We start from the raw sequence: 21,667 nt of genomic DNA, 5'->3' as shown, positions 1-21,667 counted from the left end.
GCCTGACATCTGCCTTCACTTATTCAACTAAATTCATGTTCCAAATGGCATCTACTAGAACTTGCAGGAGGCTTATAAAACCATAAGGATTACTTCCCTGCTTAACAAGGTGAATCAATAAAAGATGTTCAATTTACTAAGACAGTGTATTACTGTAATACAGATGTTCAATTTACTAAGACAGTTTCAAACAGGAAATGTGTTATGATTTGGTGTTTGTGTGGTGCCTTGCAAGTTACACGGTGCACTGCAGAGCATTAATTAGCCACACAAGTTGTCACAAAATAGACTGAATTTTTTTCAAAACTAATATTAAGCTGTTAAGTGTACATAACAATGAAGGTGAAGTCTGATCAAATGTAATAGGCTTAAAATGAATTGTCCTCAAACACAACTCTTGAAAAAGAGTCAGCCTTCCAAAGAATAGCAGCTTTTGATCAGAAAAGCCTGCTACCTAGTCAAGAGGAATGGGGGCCAGAGTCCTCGGAGAGAGGCTGTTTCCAGCTCAGCAAGGACAAAAGATGGAACTGGGGGACTGGCAGGCATTGCAGAGCCAGCCTTGGGGCATCGCTTTTGAGACCCTGGAGCCAGCAGGTTCCAAGAGTTAGAAAGTGGAAACTGGGGCCTTCCCTGGTGGTCCAGTGGTAAAGAATCCGCCTTCCAATGCAGGGGACGCAGGTTCGATCCATGGTCGGGGAACTAAGATTCCCACATGCAGCAGGGCAACTAAGCCCACGCACCACAACTACGGTGCTCGCATGCCTCAACTAGAGAACCTGCGTGCCGCAAACTACAGAGCCCATGCACCTTGGAGCCCGCGTGCCACAACAAGAGAAAGAAAATCCCACACACCACAACTAGAGAGAAGCACGTGCTCCACAACGAAAGATCCCACATGCCGCAATGAAGATCCCATGTGCTGCAACTAAGACAGCCTAAATAAATAAAAAAATAAAATAAAATAAAATGAAACTGGAAACCACACATCCATACTTTTAAAAGAAAAATACAATCCTGATCAGTACCCTCTGGCTCTCTACCATCGAGGACCTGGGAGACTGGACCCCTGCAAAAGGCTGAGCAGTGGTGACAGCAGTCGATGGGGCATTGTGGGTCACAGGCCAGCCTTGCTTCACTGATTTAATTCCCCTCTCCCCTTGAGATGCCAGTAATGGATTTTATTCTATAACACCCCAAGGTCTTCCAAACATGTTAAGACAGTGAGGTCCCTCAGGCTGACTCCCAGTGGCCTGGTTTCATCAAGGCGCAGCAGGATGAACTGAATTCAACTACCTGGGGCTGAGTTCCCGAATGCACAAATGGCCCTGTCCCAGGTCTCCAGAGGCTGATGAGTAAGTCTCCATCCTTGCCCCTGGGAGTTGGTAGCCTGCAGAGAAGAGAGAGCTAGACAAGCTGATGTGATATAGGGCAGGACATGATAGGTGCTAGAATAGAGCTGGGAGCCACAGAGTCCAGAGGACCCAGAGGAGGGGGTCAGTTCTGCTGAGGGGTTTGGGAAAGCATCCCTGGGGAATTTGCCAGCTCGGGCTCTGGATCACTGTGTAAGGCTTCAAAACAGGCAGAGATGACATGCGAGGGCAGAGTCACCCATGAGCAGAGGCACAGAGCCCTACAAGTCCAAGGCCACACTCAGGGCACCCCAAGCATTGGGGGTAGCTGGGCAAGGCTTAAACAAGGGAGAGGCAGAGCTGCAAACATCGATTATAGCAAGGTTGCAGGATACACAGCTAATATGCAAAAGCCCACCACTTCCCTGTATGTCAGCAATGAACAAGTAGAATTTGAAATTAAAAACAATACCATTTACATTAGCACCCCTCAAAAATGAGATACTTAGGCTTATACAAAATGAAATACTTAGATTTATGCAATCTAACAAAAATATGTGTAAGAGCTATACAAGGAAAATTACAAAACTCTGATTAAGAAAATCAAATAAAAACTAAAGACATATTCTATGTTCTCGAATAGGAAACCTCGATATTATCAAGATGTCAGTTCTTCCCAACTTGACCTATAGGTTCAATGCAATTCCAATCAAAATCCCAAGAAGTTATTTTGTGGATTTCACCAAAATGATTCTAAAGTTTACATAGAGAGGCCAAAGACAACACTGAAGGAGAACAAACTTGGAGGACTGACACTACTCAACTTCAAGACTTACTATAAAGCTACAGTAACCCAGACAGTGTGGTATCAGTGGAAGACAGATCAATGGAACAGAATGTAGAGCCCAGAAATAGACCCACGTAAATGTAGTCAACTTCTATTTGGTCAACTTTGACAAGAGAAGCAAAGGCAACACAATGGAACAAAGATAGTCCTTCCAACAAATGGTGCTGGAACAACCGGACATCCACACAAATAAAAATAAATCTCAACACAGACCTTTCACTCTACTCTTCACAGCCATCTCAACAAACATAAACCAGTGCTGACGGAGAGCAAGACAACATAAGACATTTTGGATACATCCCTATGGACCTGGTGTAGGGAGAACACAGACTTCAGAGCCAGGTGGGGTTCAGATTCCAGCTTCTTCAAGGTGTGACCTTCACCCTTCCCCTACCTCGAGTCCCCCACCTGTCACATGGAGCCCACGACATCCTCTCACCTGGCCGTTATGCAGATTTGGTGAAAGAGCTCACTTCACCAAACTGCTTTGCCCAAAGGGAAGCTTTTCAGTGGTGTCCAAAAGCTTCCTCCACCTGCTTCAAGTGTTGCTCTGGGATTCCAAAGAAGTATGAAAAGCCCTTTGTTATTTGCTGGCTTTTGTCAGTGACACAACGGAAGCTGCTTGCTAACACTGGGTTTCTTCCTGGGAGCTCCCTCTCCAAACTTTCTGCTCTGGTTTGCAGGGAAATGTCTGTCTTTCTTCCCCAGCTTGATTGCTGCCATCCTATCCGCTGTCTCCCAGCGTGAGTGGGGACACATTCCTACTCACCACGTTCGCTCACGACTGGTCCTTTTCCATCAGGGTGCATTAAGCCAACCATCATGTCCCTCACTTCCTCCTTCCAGGGCTGTGGGGACACATCATGCCTGATCAAGGGACACACTTTCACCTGCCCAGAACCTCCCAACAAGATTTTTTTTTTTTAAAGGGCTTCAAATGCTTGGCTTTTTATTTATTTATTTATTTTTGGCTATGTTGGGTCTTCGTTTCTGTGCGAGGGCTTTCTCTAGTTGTGGCAAGCGGGGGCCACTCTTCATCGTGGTGCGCGGGCCTCTCACTATCGCGGCCTCTCGTTGCGGAGCACAGGCTCCAGACGCGCAGGCTCAGTAGTTGTGGCTCATGGGCCCGGTTGCTCCGCGGCATGTGGGATCTTCCCAGACCAGGGCTCGAATCCGAGTCCCCTCCATTAGCAGGCAGATTCTCAACGACTGCGCCACCAGAGAAGCCCCCAACAAGATTTTTAAACCTTTCATCTTGCCTAAGATTTCTTAATGGAGCTAATTCCTTTTTTATTTAAATATTTTTAAATCAATCAATACAACAAACATTTTTTAAAAGTTAGTGTGATTTTTCCACAGTACAGGTCAGGGAGAGCTGATTGTCACCCATCACCTTGGATGGGTGGGCTGTGGCAGTGGGGAGCTGTCCTGACAAGGACTTTGAGGCTACCGTCCAGCTCAGCAAGGAGGAGCACTGTAGAGATCAACACCCAGAGGGGGACAGTGGCTCATGTGGCCGTGCTTGCTGTCCCTCCTCATCTGCCCAGCACGAAGGATGCGGGAGGCAGCAAAGTGGCTCAGGACCCTGCAGAGGTCACAATTCTGAAGCACATGGTGCTCATCCAACCCACATGTTGAGCAGCTATTATGTACAGAGCACATCCTAAATCCACTGGAGGAATTAAATTTAGACTCTGGCTTAAGACACTTACAGCTTGGAGGAGGAGACAGTGCCTGGGATGCAAAGCACCTCTGGCCAGGGAGGGGTTGGGGGCCGTACCCTGCAGACCACCAGTGGCCGCCATGCTTCAGAGGAGAGGGACATGACCTGATTACTGTTTTAAAGTAATAATATTCACCAGAACCACATGTCCAAGCATCCACCAAGCGTCTGGCTGACTTTTTTTCAGGTGAGGCTCAGAAGGGTTAAGAACTCAAGATCAAGTGCCTGTAAACAGCAGTGTTGGGACTGGATGAGAACTGGCTCTCACTGACCCCAGAGCCCCCGCTCTAACCTCTATACTCCAGGTGAAGAATGGACAAAGAGACAAGGGGACAGAGCTGAGTCCAGACTCGATGAAGGCCGACAGAGTAGGGAAGACAAAGATGAGAGGAGAGACAAGGAGGCAACAAGCCAAGACAGCGATGAGAAAGGAGAGGCCGGCACGGAAAGACCTGAACAGAGTGGACCTCAAGAGTGGACATCAAGACGGGGAGGATGGCTGCCATTTATTCAGCAAACACTGACAAGATCAGGCACTGTACTTGGCACGCAGGGATCTAGGGCAGAAGACACTGCCCGGCAGGAGTGAGACAGGCCACCAGGCCAGGACCACACAGACCATGACCAGCGCCCAAGACGGAAGGAGCATCAGGCACCTACTCGAGGGCTATGTCTTCATCCATTCAGGCTGCTGTGACAACATACCACAGTCTGGGTGGCTTATAACAACACAAATTTACTTCTCACATTTCTGGACACTGGAAGTCTGAGATCAGGGTGCCAGCATGGTCAGGTTCTGATGAGAGCCCTTCTGGGTTGCAGACAGCTGACTTCCCATGGTGTCCTAATTCGAGGGGACTCCACCCTCATGACCTAAGCACCTCCCAAAGGCCCCACATCCCAACTCCATTACATGGGCTTAGGACTTCAACATATAAATTTGCTGGGTGACACAAATATTCAGACCATAGCAAGCTGTCTGGAAGGGCTAGGCAGAGTTCCAAGAATAGGCCTGAGCCAGACGGGGCTCCAGTGCTGGGGTCTCTGGGGACCAGGTTGAGGTACTGGCTTTGTCAGTCTCTGGAGGAGTCCAATCAATGTGAGACATGATCAGAGTGGTGGTTTAGAGAGAGAACAGTTAGCTTATGCCCAGGTGGGAAGAATTAGTCCTTTAGAAATTAAGAAGAAAAAAAGAAAAAGGTTATTTGAGAAGGATCACACTGGATTCGGGTGTAGGTAAGGCTGGAGACAAGGAGGGCAACGAGAGCCTGTGGTCATCCAGCCAAGAAGTAAGGAGGGGCTGAGTGCAGCAGTCATGCTGGCAGGGAGGGAGATGCTCGGGTGGCAGAAAAGACCACCTGGGAATCAAACTGGTCCTAAGGCAGAAGAGAGAGGGAAGGCAGGACAGCAGCCAGCTCCCAAGCTTGAGAAGAAGCACGCAGGTGTCTTCACCAGGAGGAAGTGAGGACGAGGAAGAGGCGCGAGGGTTTCAGTTTTGAAATGCCTGTTAGAGATAGCGAGGTCAGGGTGGCCAGCAGGTGGCTGGATACACAGCCAGAGGTAAGCAGAGACAGAGAAGGCCCATTCCCCACACCATCATAGCAACCAAGGAGGGAGGAGCTCTCATGCGCACGCTTGCACATGCGTACACACACACCCCCCACACACACACCCTACCTCCCCACAATAACTGCAAGCTGTTTACATACTGGCCCATGGTTTACACTTCTTCAGTCACAACCGAAGGAGCTTCAGGTCTGCCTGTTACCCCCCACCAGCCTCCCCCAATTGCTCCCCTGGAGTCTAAGCTGCCACTGCCCTGTTACAAATCTAAGAAATATGTACTTCCCCCAAAAAAGAGCACAGTTAAACCAAAGTGACAGGCCATCTTCCCAAAAGCAAAATACACGTAGGAAAAAAATGCTGAAAAGTTCTGGCAGAGGACAGCACATAAACACATTCCAAGGCATTGCATGACTTTTATGCAACATTGACTGAGCCGGTCAATAATTTAAGGGGAGGGGAAAAATACGCAAGTTGACATAGCAACTGTCATATCGCATTACTCGGGCTACCATTTCCATACAGATGTCTTCCTTAGAGGAAAACGCTTCCCCAGATGCCCTGTGAACTTGGGCACCTCTTTGCCAGGGAGAAAGAAACATCTGGTTTGTAGTATATCTGCATCAACTTCCCTGTGGTTCTTAGGCCCTTCTTGCCTTCGGCGACTTTGTTTCCGTGAGTGGAGATTTTAACTCCAGGAAGACCAGGTAAGATGAGGTGCCTGGATCCTGAGGCACAGCTGGACGGCAAGGTGTTGGAGGCCGAAAGAAGCCCACACCAGAGCTAGTCTATCTAGGAAAGGCATCTTAAAATCACAGGCCGTACCAAGGCAAGTACAGCAAGTTTCTCAGGGTTGGAGGAAGCACAGAGAGGTGCAGACAGCCCAAGCTGCAGTGGTAAAACCCTAGGATGCCTCAAAGAAGCACCCCCAACCCCGCACATCCGTGACTCTCGGAATATTTTCCTTGGAGCTTCTCTGTTTTCCAAATACCATTAGTCCCTTGGTAAGAATGACATGTTTTTTGTTTGTGGGATGCTGTTTTCCCCTACATTGACATCCAACTCACAGTAAGTGTCATAAATTAATAGGGAATAAAGAAGGAAATCCCAAACAATAGCCAACATGTGCTCCCAAACACACAGTGCTGTCACTGCAAACAGCTCTTCAATCTGCATCCATCATGGCCCACGGAAAACAGAACTCTCTTGGTTTCTAGCATGGAGCTCTCTTAGCTCATGTGAAGTCAGGTCCCACTCAACCTGGGGGCCACCTGACACCGGCTGAGCTTGCACAGCCACACGGGCGCCTTAGCCACCACGAGAAGCAGGTATTTAAATCGAGCCTGAATTTCTGGCCAGAACTCATTTCCCCAAAACTGTCAAACCCACTTAAGCGGGACTCCCCCATGTAGAAGGTTGGGAGGATGGGATCCATTTCAGGCTAATGTCTACCTCTCCTTTATTCAAAGTGCAAGCACAGACTTAAACGTAAAGATTCAACGTCCATGGGATCACGGGAGGCTGCACCAAAGAGGCTGCTAATCAGGCGGTCCCTGAACCCTTGGGGTTCGTGAGTCCGCGGGGGTCATCACACTTCAAAGCCAGGAAAACTGTAATTAGTTCTCCACATGCTGAAACTCAGACTTCACCAGGGCAACAAGCCTCTCCTCCACTCCTGCCATATTAGCTTGGTTTTTACCAGAGATATAAAAACCACTTCACTGACTCAGGTCCACAGGTTCATCCTGCTAACAGAGCTGGGTTTAGCCCCATCCATCCCACTCACCGGGAGGCCTGACCTCTCCCTTCAAGGCAAACAGGGGACCAGGAGCTGCTCTAGCTGGGTGCCCCCTTCCTGAAGGTCAGAAATTCTCAGCACCTCCCCCTACCCCATCTTCTGGCCTTTCCCCCAACCCCTCCCCCAAATCTGGGCAGCCTTCTCAGGGGTGAGGAACGTCCCAGAAAGGGCCTTCCAGTTCTGCAGAAGTTCTCTGGGCATCTCAGGGCATCTCAGCTTCCACCCACCCACCCCTCCTGAACCACCACCCACCTGCCCCAAACGCAGCCCAGAGAAGGCCTGGCCCCGGGCCCGCTGTGTCACAATCACCTCTCAGCCCACGACAGCCACCAGGAAGGCGGCTACACAGCGGCTCTGGTTTCAACTGAATGTTTGCCTTGGCTCTCGCTGTCACTGCAGGCCTAGAATGGGCATGCTTTTCCAGGAAAAAATCATCATTTTTTGATTCCCTGCTTGTTTTTCTCAGGGTGCACATGACACGCAATCACCAAAAGCCATAAATAAATTAGCGGCAATTTGAAGGATGAGTGTTATGCTTGGTCACAAAACGTCCTGGAAGCAAGCTGGGGGGATAGATGTTCCAATCAGGGAAGCCAGCGTGTGGTAACAAACACAAACAGCCGTCCCCCTGTCCTCTCTCTCCGCAAGGACCCCGCTTTCTGTTTCTCAGCCTCGACACTTCCCCTGCACAGGGAATTCACAACACACCCTCCAGGAAGAAAGAGCCGAGAACGGCTGCAAAGTGATGTACACCTGGGATCCAGGTCCCTGCCCGGACCCCTCCTTCAATTTGACAGCCCACAGACCCTGCAGAGGAGCTCAGGTTGCCCTCGCCCCAAGCGTTTCCTTCCAGATCACCCAGCACTGTTGCCCCAGCCGGAACCCCAGTCATTCCCAGGCCTCCCTCCTTGGCCCCTCCAACTCATCCCAAATCCTGTCGTTTCCGCTATTTCACCAACCCGAGTTCTCCCCACCAGGGGAGGCCTCAGCATCTCTCCTGTGGGCGCTCCCAGACTCCTGGACACTCAACATTTGTCCTCCCTTCTCTCCATCCTTCCTTCCGATCATGACTAAGGCATTCTTCGAAGGGCTGAGATCCAAAGGCGGACCCCTCTCCAGCCCCAGTCCCCACCCATCCTCCATAACGTCACCAGGCATCTGGCCAGCTCCCCTCAGCATGGCCTCCCCACCAGGCAGGGGCCAGGAGTGTAGAGAAGGCTTTACGAAAGGAAGCTGCAAAACGTTCAGAGAAGGGGTCAGTAAGACTCAGGGCCAGAGTCTGTAAGGTGGGGCGCTGCCTGGGATGAGGGGGCCTACTTTCCAGGTTCCATGTGCCTCCACGGGTACTGCTTCACGTCCAGAGCACCCAGCCCTGCAGGGCAGAGGAGCAGCTGTGTGACCACTGTGTGACCACCAGTCGGCCTGGACAGTGGGAGAGGAGACCAGAGGTCCCAGTGAGCGAGCAGTGGAGAACTTCTCAGGCCTCCTACCCCACGTGCTAGCCAGACGGGCACTTCCCTGCCAAGAACTCGTGCTCCTCCTACACCCAGCAATACCCAAGAGTCCCCTTATTCTGGAAACTTCCATAGCACTGTGGCATTAGGTCTCTTTCATTTGACTCAATTATAAATAGACTTTTTTTTTTTTTTTTTGCGGTAGGCAGGCCTCTCACTGTTGTGGCCTATCCCGTTGTGGAGCACAGGCTCCGGACGCGCAGGCTCAGCGGCCATGGCTCACGGGCTCAGCCACTCCGTGGCATGTGGGATCTTCCCGGACCGGGGCACGAACCCGCGTCCCCTGCATCGGCAGGTGGACTCTCAACCACTGCGCCACCAGGGAAGCCCTAAATAGACATTTTTTAATCAGCCTCTGGACACTCGTTGCTCTGTCCTCTGATCATCAACCACTAGGTTTTATGGAAAAAAAAAAAAAAAAATCAAACAGATATTGTCATAAGGAGAGCTGAAAAAAACCTGACAAGTTTCCTGACAAGGAAAGCAGGAAGAGATCATCTAGGAAAAGTATCCACGTGGCCTAGGAGCTTGCCAAGAGGGCTTCCATCAGAAAGGGTCAGATGTTAAAAGGACGAGTGCAAAGGGTGGAAGAGGCCTCCCCACAGCCAAGGTCCCCAGGCCCCGCACCATCCAAAGTAGGAAAAGCCGGGCACTGAAGAAGTTCAGGCAGGCTGGGAAGACGTTCAAGGAAACAGGACAGCTGCCTGGGTAGGCTGGCGGGACTCGGAGGGGAGAGCCCGAGGAAGAAATACAACTTAGCCAGAGGCTCTACTGGCCACAGAGAAGGCAAAGGGCCTCCAAATTAGGAGCAAGCAGCTGGAAACAGTGGAAAAGCAAAGGAGTGCATTAGCTCCTTTTAGAGAGGCATAAGCCTCAGTGAATGTACATCCCAGGGGCCAGAAGTCCTGCAAATGTGATCCTGAAATTGTAACCTTTAGTCGCTGAGAGCATGAGATGCCGGAAGGGGCCAGAAAGACACATGAGCCAGTGCCATCCTGGTGTGTGTGGGGAAGGTGCAGGTCTTGGAACTAATGCCTAGTTCCCTGAACATCCTTTCCTAATGGTGGTCTAGAGTGAATTACGAAAGATGATCTGTAAGTACCCTAGAAAAGAAAGACTGGACTTAAAATCAGCATGAATTCACCAAGACCAGAAGAGACAAATTGGCCTCACTCCCTTTTCTGACGAGTGTTCTAGGCAAGTGTTAGGAGAATAATTAGACATAAGTCATCTTAATTTCAGCAGCCAGATTTCCCTCCATTCTTTTTTTTTTTTTTTTTTGCGGTCCGCGGGCCTCTCACTGCTGTGGCCTCTCCCGTTGCGGAGCACAGGCTCTGGATGCGCAGCCTCAGTGGCCATGGCTCACGGGCTCAGCCGCTCCGCGGCATGTGGGATCTTCCCGGACCGGGGCACGAACCTGTGTCCCCTGCATCGGCAGGCGGACTCTCAACCACTGCGCCACCAGGGAAGCCCTCCTTCCATTCTTAACTGCAGGCATGTATTTCATAAAGTCTCTTGACTTGCATTTTATGAAAGTCTCTTGAAATCTCCAGAAATGTATGCTAAATAATGGGTTAGGTGTGTGTTTTGTGGTATAATAATTGCATGAATTTTTTAATAAGCATTTTTAAATACTTGTATTAAAAATAAAGAACGCACACCTTCAGAACTTCAAATGATATTAACTACATAGCCAGTAGGAAGAGTTAATATAACTGGATGAAAGGACTTACTCTTCAAAACAGGCAAAGTTTTCTTAGATTTAACAACAAAAGCACAAGCAACAAAACAACAACAAAAAACAGATAAACAGGACATGATAAAAATTTTAAACTTTTGTGTTTCTAAGGACACCATCAAGAAAGTAAAAAGATAACCCACAGAATAGGAGAAAAATTTTATAAATCTTATAAGGGATAGTATCTAGAATATATAAAGAATTCTTACAACTCAAGAAGATAAATAACCCAATGCAAAAATGGGTAAAGGATCTCAATAGATAGTTCTCCAAAGAAGATATTAAAATGACCAACAGACGCTTGAAAGTATGTTCAACATCATTAGTCACCAGGGATATGCAAATCAAAACCACAAGGACCCCTTGACATGGGTCTTGGCGATGATTTTTTGGACTTGACACCAAAAGCAAAGGCAACAAAAGCAAAAATAAACAAGTGGGACTACATCAAACTAAAAAACTTCTATACAGTAAAGGAAACTGTCAACAAAATGAAAAGGTAACCTACTGAATAGGAGAAAATGTTTGCAAATCATATATTTGATAAAAGGTCCAAAACATATAAAAACTCATACAACTCAACAGCAAAAAAAAACAATGTGGCTAAAAAATGGGCAGAGGATCTGTGTGATACTGTGATTTACATTAAGAAATATATATATTCGGTCTTCTTCCCATTTCTGGCATAGTACTCCTAAAATCCTTGGAATTTCTTAAGTCATGAGAGCAGGGGAGGTGTCTCTTGTTATGTTACTGAGGTGATTTTTGGACCCACCTAAGGATGGGGGCTGGTTGCCAGAAGAACCAACCACATGATAAAAGGGTTGGAATTTTCAGTCCCATCTGCCTGGCCTCTGGGGAGGGGCGAGAGCCTGGAGGTTGCATCAGCTGCCAGTGGTCAGTGATTTAATCAATCATGCCTTTGTAATGAAGCCTCCATAAAAATCCAAAAGGACTGGGTTCTGAGAACTTCTGGGCTAGTGAACATGTGGAGGTACTGAGAGAGTGGTGAGCCTGAAGGGGGCACAGAGTCATGGGAACCTCTGACTGATAGCCAGTTGGTCAGAAGTACAGGTAAAACATGGGCTTGAGACTGGCGTCTGAAGTGGGGGGCAAGGGAGTCTGGTAGGACTAAACCCCTAACCTGTAGAATCTGATGGTATCTCCAGGTAGTGTCAGAATTGAGGTAAATGGAAGGACAACCAGCTGGTGTCTAGAGGACTACTTGGTGCTATGGGAAACCACCCACTTCCACACATTGGAAATTGAATCTCAGAATACATTTAATCTGAATAGACATTTTCCAAAGACATACGGATGGCCAACAGCTACATAAAAAAGTGTTCAACAGCACTAATCATCAGGGAAATGGAAACCAAAACCACAAAGAAATATCACTTCACATCTGTTAGAATGGTTATTATCAAAAAGACAAGAGATAGCAAGTGCTGGTGAGGATGTAGAGAAAAGGGAACCTTTATGCACTATTGGTGGAAATGTAAGTTGGTGCAACCATTATGAAAAACAGTATGGAGGTCCCTTAAATTTTTTTAAATAGAACTACCCCATGATTCAGCAATCCCACTTCTGGGTATTTATCTGAAGAAAACAAAAACACTGACTTAAAAAGATACATGCATTATATGTCTACACAAAAACCTGTACAAGAATTTTCACAGCAGCATTACTCATAATAGCCAAAAGGTGGAAACGACCCAAACGTCCATCAATTGGTAAATCGATAAACAAAATGTGGCAAATCCATACAATGGAATAGTATTCAGCCATAAAAATAAATGAAGTACTGAAACATGCTTCAGAATGGATGATTCCTGAAGGCATTATGCAATGAAGGAAGCCAGACGCACAAGTCCACATACTCCACGATTCCATTCATAGGAATCTATAGAAATCTATAGGCAAATCTATAGAAATGGAAGAGATTGCCTAAGGCTAAGGAGGATAGGGAAGTGGGGTTGGTTTCTTTTAGGGGTAATGAAAATTAAGTGTGGTGACAGACGCACAACTCTGAATATACTCAAAATCACTGAATTGTATGCTTTAAATGGGTAATTGTATGATATGTGAATTACAGCTCCATAAAACTGTTTGTTTATATATATATAATGGGAATAATAGTAGTCCTTCCTGTGGGTTCAAAGCATTGGAGGACAGAGCGATGTCTTGATAACAAGTTTGTGATAAAAGCCCAGGGGCCGGGCATGCATGGTAATGAGCTGTCAGCTAGAGGTGAGTCAGCCTTGGGCTGGTTCTAAGGAAATGCCAAGGTAAACTGAGGCTAACTTTGTGGAAACTGAATGTCCAAGAAAAGTGAGGAATGCTCTCACCAGCCACCGCTCTCCTCTCACGGTTCTCCAGAGCGCATTTCTCAGATGGCTTCTGGAGATCTTGTTAAAGGACAGATTCTGACTCAGCGGGTCTGGGTGGGGCACAAGTGCCTGCATTTCTAACAAGCTTCCCTGTGCGGTGCCATCTCGCTGCTAGGCCACGGGCCACACCCGAGTAGGAAGACAGGAAACTGAAGCTCAGAGGGGCTAAATAACTTAACCCAGGCCACCCATTCATAAAGGGCAGAACATTTGAACTCAGGTCTACTTGACTCCAAAACCCAGCTTCTTTCCACCAGACCATCCATGACGTGGTATCTGCACGCCATGTTCCAAGAGAAGCCAGATCTGAAAGAAGGATCCAGGATGTGATGGGCTCTGGAGCCCACAACAAAGGAGGAACAGCTAAAGAATGAGAAACGTGTGAGTGATCTTAAAAGAAGACTCAGGAAACATGGCAGCTGGCCTCAAGCCTAGGAAGATCTGCCCTGTGGAGCAGCCATGCCCACCTACCTGGATGGCCCCTGTAGGGGCACTAGGCCAATGAGGAGACACACGAGCTTATCAGTTTGGGCTCCTTAAGAAGAACGTTCTAATAGAGCTGTCCCGGAACAGGCCAGGCTCTCCCAGACTACAAGCCGGGGCGCCAGACAACACCTTCATGATTCTGATATATCTCTATACTACCTTCTTAGCCCTACCATAAAAGAGGCATCATTTGCTATGATTATAAAAATAAATCTTACTATGATAAATCTTTAAAGTCTAGCTAAGGGTGCTCAGCTGGGAGACCTATTTTCTTTTTTTTTTAAAAGGAGATTAACAAGTGTTAGCTAAGTGTTAAAGCCATATTAGTAGGAAACAGAATCTCTTTCCTTGATATATTTAAAATTGAAATAAAATTCAAAAGATCATCCTTTTTCTCCTTCTGAAATTCAGCTGTACCACCTAAAATCATCTTGGAAAGCACTGGACCTAATGATCTAAACACCCTTTCAACTGTGAGCTTCTGGAACCTTGTCTCCCTTCTCTAAAGCTAAATAGCCCTAGTTTCCTCGAGCCTTGTTCAAATGGTTTCAAGCCCTCTCAACCCCCCCTGGTTGCTCTCCACGGATAAGCACCAGTTTGTTTCAGCTGCATCCTGAGCAGCAACCAAAGAGAATGGGGCTGTAATTGAGCTGCAACATTATGCTTCCATTAAGGCAGCCCCAGGTTCCATCTGCTTTCCAGCAGCCCACTGCAATGTCCAGGCTCACTGCGCTTCCAAGGATGACGACTGCCACCTGTTTCTTTTTATCCAGGTGGTGTAGAGGTACATCCTCCCCAGCCCACCTTTGATCTCTGGCTGCTTTTGGATGGACTGCATGACATTATCCAACGAGGCAGTTTTGGATTAGTAGAAAGAACAATGGTCTTACCATTACAGTAGTTCAAAAACAGATTAGATTGCCCTAGTGTGGTGTTACCTTCTTCTCCATGATGTTTGCAAGCAGAATCCATCAGGGAGGTAATTCAATTGCCAAAGTTTGGCCAGCAGTTGACAAGAAGGCCTCCCATTCTAAAACCCTGTGCTTCTATAACACAGCACTCAGACAGAGAAGAACATGCAAAAGTGCACCATGATGGAAGAATACTTCTAATTTCATGCCTACTCTCTGCCCTAGATGGTCCAAAGCATCAGATTTTCTGCCACAAATCATTTCATCCTCACAACTACCTTGCGAAGTAGCTAAGATGCCCCCATTTTGCAAATGACCAAACTGAGACTTGGAGAGGCCAAATCACTTATCCGGGTCACTCAGTCAGTTGTCAGAGCCAGGATGCCAAGTCTGTTGAATCTGATGCCAAAGTCCAGGTTCATCAATTCTATTCTGCAGGTCCCAGGAAGAAATGAGAGAAGCAAAAGGCCATCAGTTGATAGGAATCTGGAATGCCAGGATAAGCAGTTTTGATTTAATATGGGAGGTAAGAAAAGACTACTTTTTTGATGAGGGGAGTTATATTTTTAATCTTTGGAAACACTTGAGTTCAGTTAATAATTTAAAAATAAGAGGAATAGTAAAATAAGGGGAAATAAATGAAAGATAGGGCTGTGGGGAGGTACAAAACAACTAAGGAAGGGAGGGTTCTTGGCAGCCTTTGGCTGTGTGCCTTTGGCTGTGTCCCCTCGGTGACAGAAACCAGCCACTGATTAGAGAAACAGTCAAGCATGAGCCCCGCAGGGAACAGCCAGACAGAACGAGGGCACGTACTTCACAAACCACCTTCACGGAAGGCACATCCCCAGTTCCTTACAGGGGAAAGCTGGACAGCTGCATTGCAGGCAGACCTCACTTTACTCTGCTTCACTTTATTGTATTTTTTTACAAATCGAAGGTTTGTGTCAACCCTACGTCGGCGTCATCTTCCCAACAGCAATTGCTCACTTTACATCTTTGTGTCACATTTTGGTCATTCTCGCAATATTTCAAACTCTTTCGTTATTATTACATTTGTTATGATGATCTGTGATCAGTGATTTTTGATGTTACTATTACAAAAAGATTACTATGACTTGCTGAAGGCTCAGATGATGGTCAGCTTTTTTAGCAATAAAGTGTTTTCAATTAAGGTGTGTACATTGTTTTCTTAGACATAATGCTACTGCACACTTAACAGACTACAGTATAGGGTAAATATAACTTTTCTATATTTGAGAAACCAAAGAATTCGCGTGACTCTCTTTACTGCCATATTGGTTTTACTGCAGTGGTCCGGAACCCGCACAACATCTCTGAGGTCTGCCTTAACTCACATCCTCAGGGTAGCCCGCCAGGAATATTAACTACTTGCCACCAGGGAATTCACAACTCCAGGATGTTTTTCATTTGCTCGCAGGGTTATTGGAAGTTACTACGATGGATTCAATCAGCTTACCAATAATTAACTCATACACGGGCTTATCAAACAGCTCTGATCCCTTTAGCTTCCATCTAACCACACAAACACAAGGCCTTCACAAATATAATTGGAAAATTATAAAGTAACCAGGGACAGCCTTCTCAATGGTCACAGCTAAGCACATAACTGAAGTGGCACATGTGTCAAAGCTGTGAAGAGGCTCTATGGTACCATCGGCTGCTTCGGAGTCCACATGTTTCAAGCCACAAGAGGTGCATTTACATATCGTGCCTGCTTCAAAATACCAGACTAAAGAGCATGAGGTGTGGATAACACCTGAGTGCTTTTCGGAAATCACGCAAAATTGCAGCAACCATCATAGAGCCCCAGCAGCAGGAAAACATTTGGAAACTTCATTTAAAGTTCTATGAAATATAAAGAAAGGTCCAGAGTGAGATTTCTTGGAGCTTATGAATATTTATTATAATACATTCTTGAAAACGATCAAAAAATTAAGTACAATAGAAATAGGAAACAGATTTTTATGAGTCAGTCATATATTTGCATTTTGCAAATTGCAGTTAAAGACCTATAACCAGAATATTGTTAAATGCCAAAAAAAGGCAGAGGAGAGGGCTGCTGATATTTGGACATTTTCTTAAAACTGGCAAATGATATTTTCAGAGTTTTTTGACAATCTGTTTCCCAAGGAGTGCACATCCTGTTACTTTCACTAACCTGGTGCCAGCTGGAGTCACAAATTCAAGGCAATGTCAAAGGCCTGAGGTTATCATAATCCCTTTGTTCAACCAGGGCTTGACCTGACAGGAATAGGAGATGTCCTGAACCTTGACCAGAAAGCTCTCACACACAGCTCAGCCACCCCCAGCCCTGGAGCAAGGAGGAGGCTTTGCCAACATGCCCAAAACTCCCAGACAGCTAGCTAAGCACACTCGTGTCTCAGGATTAGTAACAAGAGAAGCGTTAACAACAGTCTACATGGTGAATAACGTTCCCCAGTCAAGGAGGTCACCTTGGGCTTTGTGACACTCATCGAACAGGGCATCCTCTGACTACAAACCCCAGATGGACATGCGGTGTTTAAGGCAAAAGTCCATCTCCAGGGGAGCTGGAGAGCTGAAAGAGGCCCCTTTGCAAATTGTAGTTAAAGACCCATAACCCCAAACTTTTACCAGACACCACAACACTGAAAGAGGGCTAACTCACTAAGGGTTTGTTTTTTTAATTTCTTATTAGGAAAGCAATATACGGGAATTGTAGGAAATCTTTAAAACACATTAAAGTATAATAAAGCAGTAAATTTCTAAATAGGATTGAATTGGGACTCCCTTGAAGTCAGAGACGAGGAGTTTGCTTCCAGCTCACTGGTGGCCTGGGCTCCAGGTGGACTGATAGCCTGGAACCCTCTCCATCCTCACACTGCTCACTGCCAACAGCCCCAGACCCCTGCCCTATATGCACCTGAGCACAGCCATCCACGTGTGCTCAGAGCACTCACTCCAAGAAGCTGAAATTGGTCAAAAACGGGCTCTTGATAATGCAGAGGGAGAATAAATGAATTACAGATTACATAAATTTCACCACCAGAAACAAAACCCCACCGGATAATCACCTTGCAAAAATCCCCTACCCTACACCAGCTGACCATCAGAAGCCTCATTTCCTCATCTGTCTGGCAGGGATAAGAATGGTCCCTGTGCTTTGCAGGGCTGCGGTGACACTCCAACAAAAGGGCTCCACCCTGTGCACACAATGTTATTAATAAGAACAGTAAGTGCTACCCTTAAAAGCAGCTTTGAATACTGCCACTATGGGCAAGAAGGTGTCTGGTGTCTTCAATACAAAAATCAATGTGTGTCAATAAACAGAAACCATAATGCCTTACCAGATCTCTAAAAGCTGAAAATAAACCAGTTCTGCCTTGATGTTCTTCTAAGTCCAGCCGAAGGGTACAACCATCATTTCTGAGGTGTTTGATTCCATTTGTTGTAAACAAATCAGAATCCTTGTTTATTAAATTAATTAATAACTACCAACCTGTCTTTGTGTCCTGGGGATTAACCAAGACCAAGATTTTATGTTGAGGTTCATCACAGTGCACAGTGCAAAAGCAAACAGACGAAGCTTCAAGTTTAACCTGAAAAAATAGTAAAATCACCATTTTGTTCTGTCACCACAGTAAGGGCACAAGAAATTGCTTAACAATTAAATTAGCACAATATTCACTGAAAGAACACTGTTGCACAGAAGTTAATCTGACAGGACGGGGCTTCCCTGGTGGCACAGTGGTTAAGAATCTGCCTGCCAATGCAGGGAACACGGGTTCAAGCCCTGGTCCAGGAAGATCTCACGTGCCGCAGAGCAACTAAGCCCATGCGCCACAACTACTGAGCCTGCGCTCTAGAGCCCACGAGCCACAACTACTAAAGCCCACGTGCCTACAGCCCGTGCTCCGCAACAAGAGAACCCACCACGATGAGAAGCCCGAGCACCACAATGGAGACCCAACACAGCCAAAAATAAAGTAAATAAAAATAAATAATTTTTTTAAAAAATTGACAGGATGGAGGCAACATGAAAATGGAAACCTTACCCACCCTGAGCTAAACACGAGGGCAATCTGACGACGGCCCTTCCTCTATCTCCCACCCAGCAAACCTGCTCTTCCCCTTGCTCACCTGTCTGTCTATCCAAGTAATGACTGAACATTTCCTCAGCTGACCCCCTTGCGGTCTCTCCTTCCATTCACTTCCTGCCCCAGCAGCCTTCCCCACCCGAATCCCCGTCGGGCCTCCACCTGCCAAAGCAGAAGGCCACATCCCAACCTCAGGCTGCACCTGCCAAGCCGACCTCAACTGTCCCCCTGCAGCCACTCTACGCAAACAGCCTAGACAAGCCTGCGTCCACCCGCATTGCCACTCAGGCTGCCTGCTGCCCTGGCTCGGATCCCTGCAAGCAGCCTCAAGAAACCCACACCCTCTCTGGGCCCTGCAGTCTCAGCTCTGGCTCTGAGGCAGCCCCGGGGGGAAGATCCTCAGTGCCCAGCACCTGTTTGCTCATGACCACAAGGAATACCAAGCAGCACATGCAGGCTCTCTGATGCTGGGCTGCCCCAGAGCCTTCTCTCAAGCACCCACTTGCCAAGTTCTGTTCCCGGCCATCGAACCCACTGGTCTCAGCTCCCAAAGCAAAAGGACAACACGCTCCACTCCAAAGTCTGTTTTGAAAACCAAGGAGAGTGTAAGAAAATGAGAAAAGGACGTGTCGGCTGAGTGAGGCAGGCAGGCTGCTTGTAAAAGTTTACAGCAGGCCTCCTTGGTTTCAGAGAATTGTTTCTTAACAAATCCTGAGACCCATAAACATCTTGGTGGCTCCCAGTCTTCAAGTCACCTTAACGAAGAGCCCCCCCAGCTGGCTCCCTGTGGTGGCTATATGAAGCACAATTCACCCATCAGACGGCCGTTACGAGGCCATTAAAAACAATATGTACAAAGCATTGGATTAACATAGAAAGATGCTTATTATAGACAATATTGTACTCTGAGTGTGATCTGAATGTTAAAAAAGCATGCCCAGAAATAAAATCCAATGGAAACACATCAAAATGTTCACAGCAATGAACATGGGTGATTTTATTTTCTCTGTCCTTGGCTATAGTTCCCAAATAGTATACACTGAGCATATACTGTTCTATAACCAAGAAAAATCAGTAAGTATTATTATATTTTAAATATGATAAGACAATTTCAAGACTGAAAACAGAGTTAATTATGAAAAGAAAAGTTAATTATGAAAAGAAAAGACTTTGAGGAGGACCAGAGTGATGTGGTGTGGTACATCCTTGTCTTTTTTGTTTGTGTGTTTAAAAAAATGTCTCTGGTTTCAAAAAGAAAAGTTAAATTTGCTAAAAGCAATGAGGAGGTCTATCATCATCGCAAATCAGACTATTTCAAAACCTGCTAAATGGTAGGAAACTGCTACCATTTCTTAATTAATTGCTAAAATGGTAGGAAACCAAATGATTATTTTCAGGACTCTTTTTTTAGAAGGGGGAGAAGCAAATAGGTAGAAAGACATTTCAGCATTTCTAACACATTAAAACAACTTAATTTTAGTAACTGTCTTATTTTATTATGTTTTTGCTAATAACACTAAAATTATTCACTCTGTGAGCATACTACATATTGGGGGGGGTTGTTGCTGTTAAGCGACGTAATCCATAAATAAATGTGAAATAAAATCAGATAGATGACTGAAACTGCATCCTAAAGTACTTCAGCGCTAACTCCTAGTCTTGACTGAGAGCTTGCTTGCTTTCTGGTTTAGCTGTCACTAGGGGGCGCTGAAAGCGTGTGAGTACAGCCATCTCCCTCGGCAGATCAACAATAAGGAATCACCCATGGGAGCTGGATTCTTCCAGGAGTTAATTACAAACTAGCATCTCCAAAATCTCAAGGAAGCCACACTATATAAACTGTACAAGCCATTGTTTTAATTAACTCTGGAACAACTTCAATACAGCAAAATAAAACCCTGTCTTCCTCAACCAACTTTGCCTGCCAGAGAGCAATGATTTCTGTTATGAGTGAAATCTTATTCATATAAAACAAGAAAATCTTGCCTCTTTCAACAGATCAGCCTCAAATCTGAAAAAAAGGTAACCAATTTAGGTACAGCCCAAGATTCACATATTATTTTTATTTACTTCAGGGGAGGGGGGAAGGCCTTAAAAATAACACAATTATTAAATTTCACCCACAATCCCACTATCCTAACAAATAGTTTTCATTTCTGTCTTCTTCCAGCCCATATTCAAAATTCAATCTTATCATTGCTAAAAATCGTAATTGATATAACTTCATTCCAAGTCAGAAACTTTTAGGACTAAGTCAAACCTTAGAGACTAAAGGTCAGTCAATCCCCTCATTTACAAATGGGAAAACTGAGGCCAGTCAGGCAATACACACAGCATCTCAATTAATCCTCATAACAACAGTATGAAGTAAGCACTATTATTGTCCCAACTTCTGAGATGAGAATAGCAAGAGCAGAGAGGTAAAGACACTTGCTCAAGGTCACACAGCTATTAAGTGGTAGGCATGGGATTCATAGCAGGCTACTTGGCTGACTGCTTTATAGAACTGGACTTATCCTCAAGACCTCAGAATCCCAATCCAGGATTCCTTTTGCTTCTCAAAGTGGAATTATTCTAGTATTCACCCCAGAAGGTTTTTTTTTTTATCTGTAATGCTCTTTCACTAACATTCTCCTTTTTAATAATTTAGATTTTACAGAACTCTCCACCAATGAGGAAGATCACACATACCTGCTCCCCAGTGGGAAGAGAGAAAACGTCTGGTGAGGGCCATGCTCCTTCCCCAAGAGTGGCACAGTAAGCCAGAGCCGCTTCCCGATGCCCAGCAGGGTCATCTTCCAAAATATCCACTGGGTAAATGCCTGCTAGGGGAAAAAGAAGGCAAGAAATGACGTGAGCTTTCCTCTCTCATTGAAATAAAAGTCACTTATTTCTTGAATATGAAAAGAAAAAAGCAGCCAATTGAAACTTGCTTTAAAAATCCTGTTCACCGGGCTCCCCTGGTGGCGCAGTGGTTGAGAATCTGCCTGCCGATGCAGGGGACACGGGTTCGTGCCTCGGTCTGGGAAGATCCCACATGCCGCGGAATGGCTGGGCCCATGAGCCATGGCCGCTGAGCCTGCGCGTCCGGAGCCTGTGCTCCGCGATGGGAGAGGCCACAGTAGTGAGAGGCCTGTGTACCGCCCAAAAAAAAAAAAAATTCTGTTCACCTATTTTTTTTTAAGTGAAAAAGAAAAGAGCAGTGTAGCAGCAGGAACCAAAAGAAAATAGAAGACATTCCTGATGGTGGG

The 21,667-nt window shown here is 46.2% G+C and overlaps 1 protein-coding gene across 1 annotated transcript in view; it reads right to left on the bottom strand.

The window, feature by feature from the left end:
• Nucleotides 1-21,667, bottom strand: part of LOC136118513 (protein FAM169B-like) — a 79,629-nt gene that overhangs the window by 37,647 nt on the left and 20,315 nt on the right. The window contains exons 3-4 of the mRNA XM_065871758.1: nucleotides 21,108-21,241; nucleotides 17,819-17,918 (exon numbers count right to left, since the gene is read on the bottom strand). Of these exons, the coding sequence (XP_065727830.1) occupies nucleotides 17,819-17,918; nucleotides 21,108-21,241 (234 nt within the window). The remainder of the gene's footprint in view (nucleotides 1-17,818; nucleotides 17,919-21,107; nucleotides 21,242-21,667) is intronic.

The sequence above is a fragment of the Phocoena phocoena genome, chromosome 2 (assembly GCF_963924675.1).
Source record: "Phocoena phocoena chromosome 2, mPhoPho1.1, whole genome shotgun sequence".
Classification (NCBI taxonomy): Eukaryota; Metazoa; Chordata; class Mammalia; order Artiodactyla; family Phocoenidae; genus Phocoena; species Phocoena phocoena.
Note: the sequence above shows the minus strand (reverse complement) of the source record. Positions and strands in the feature narration are given on the sequence as shown.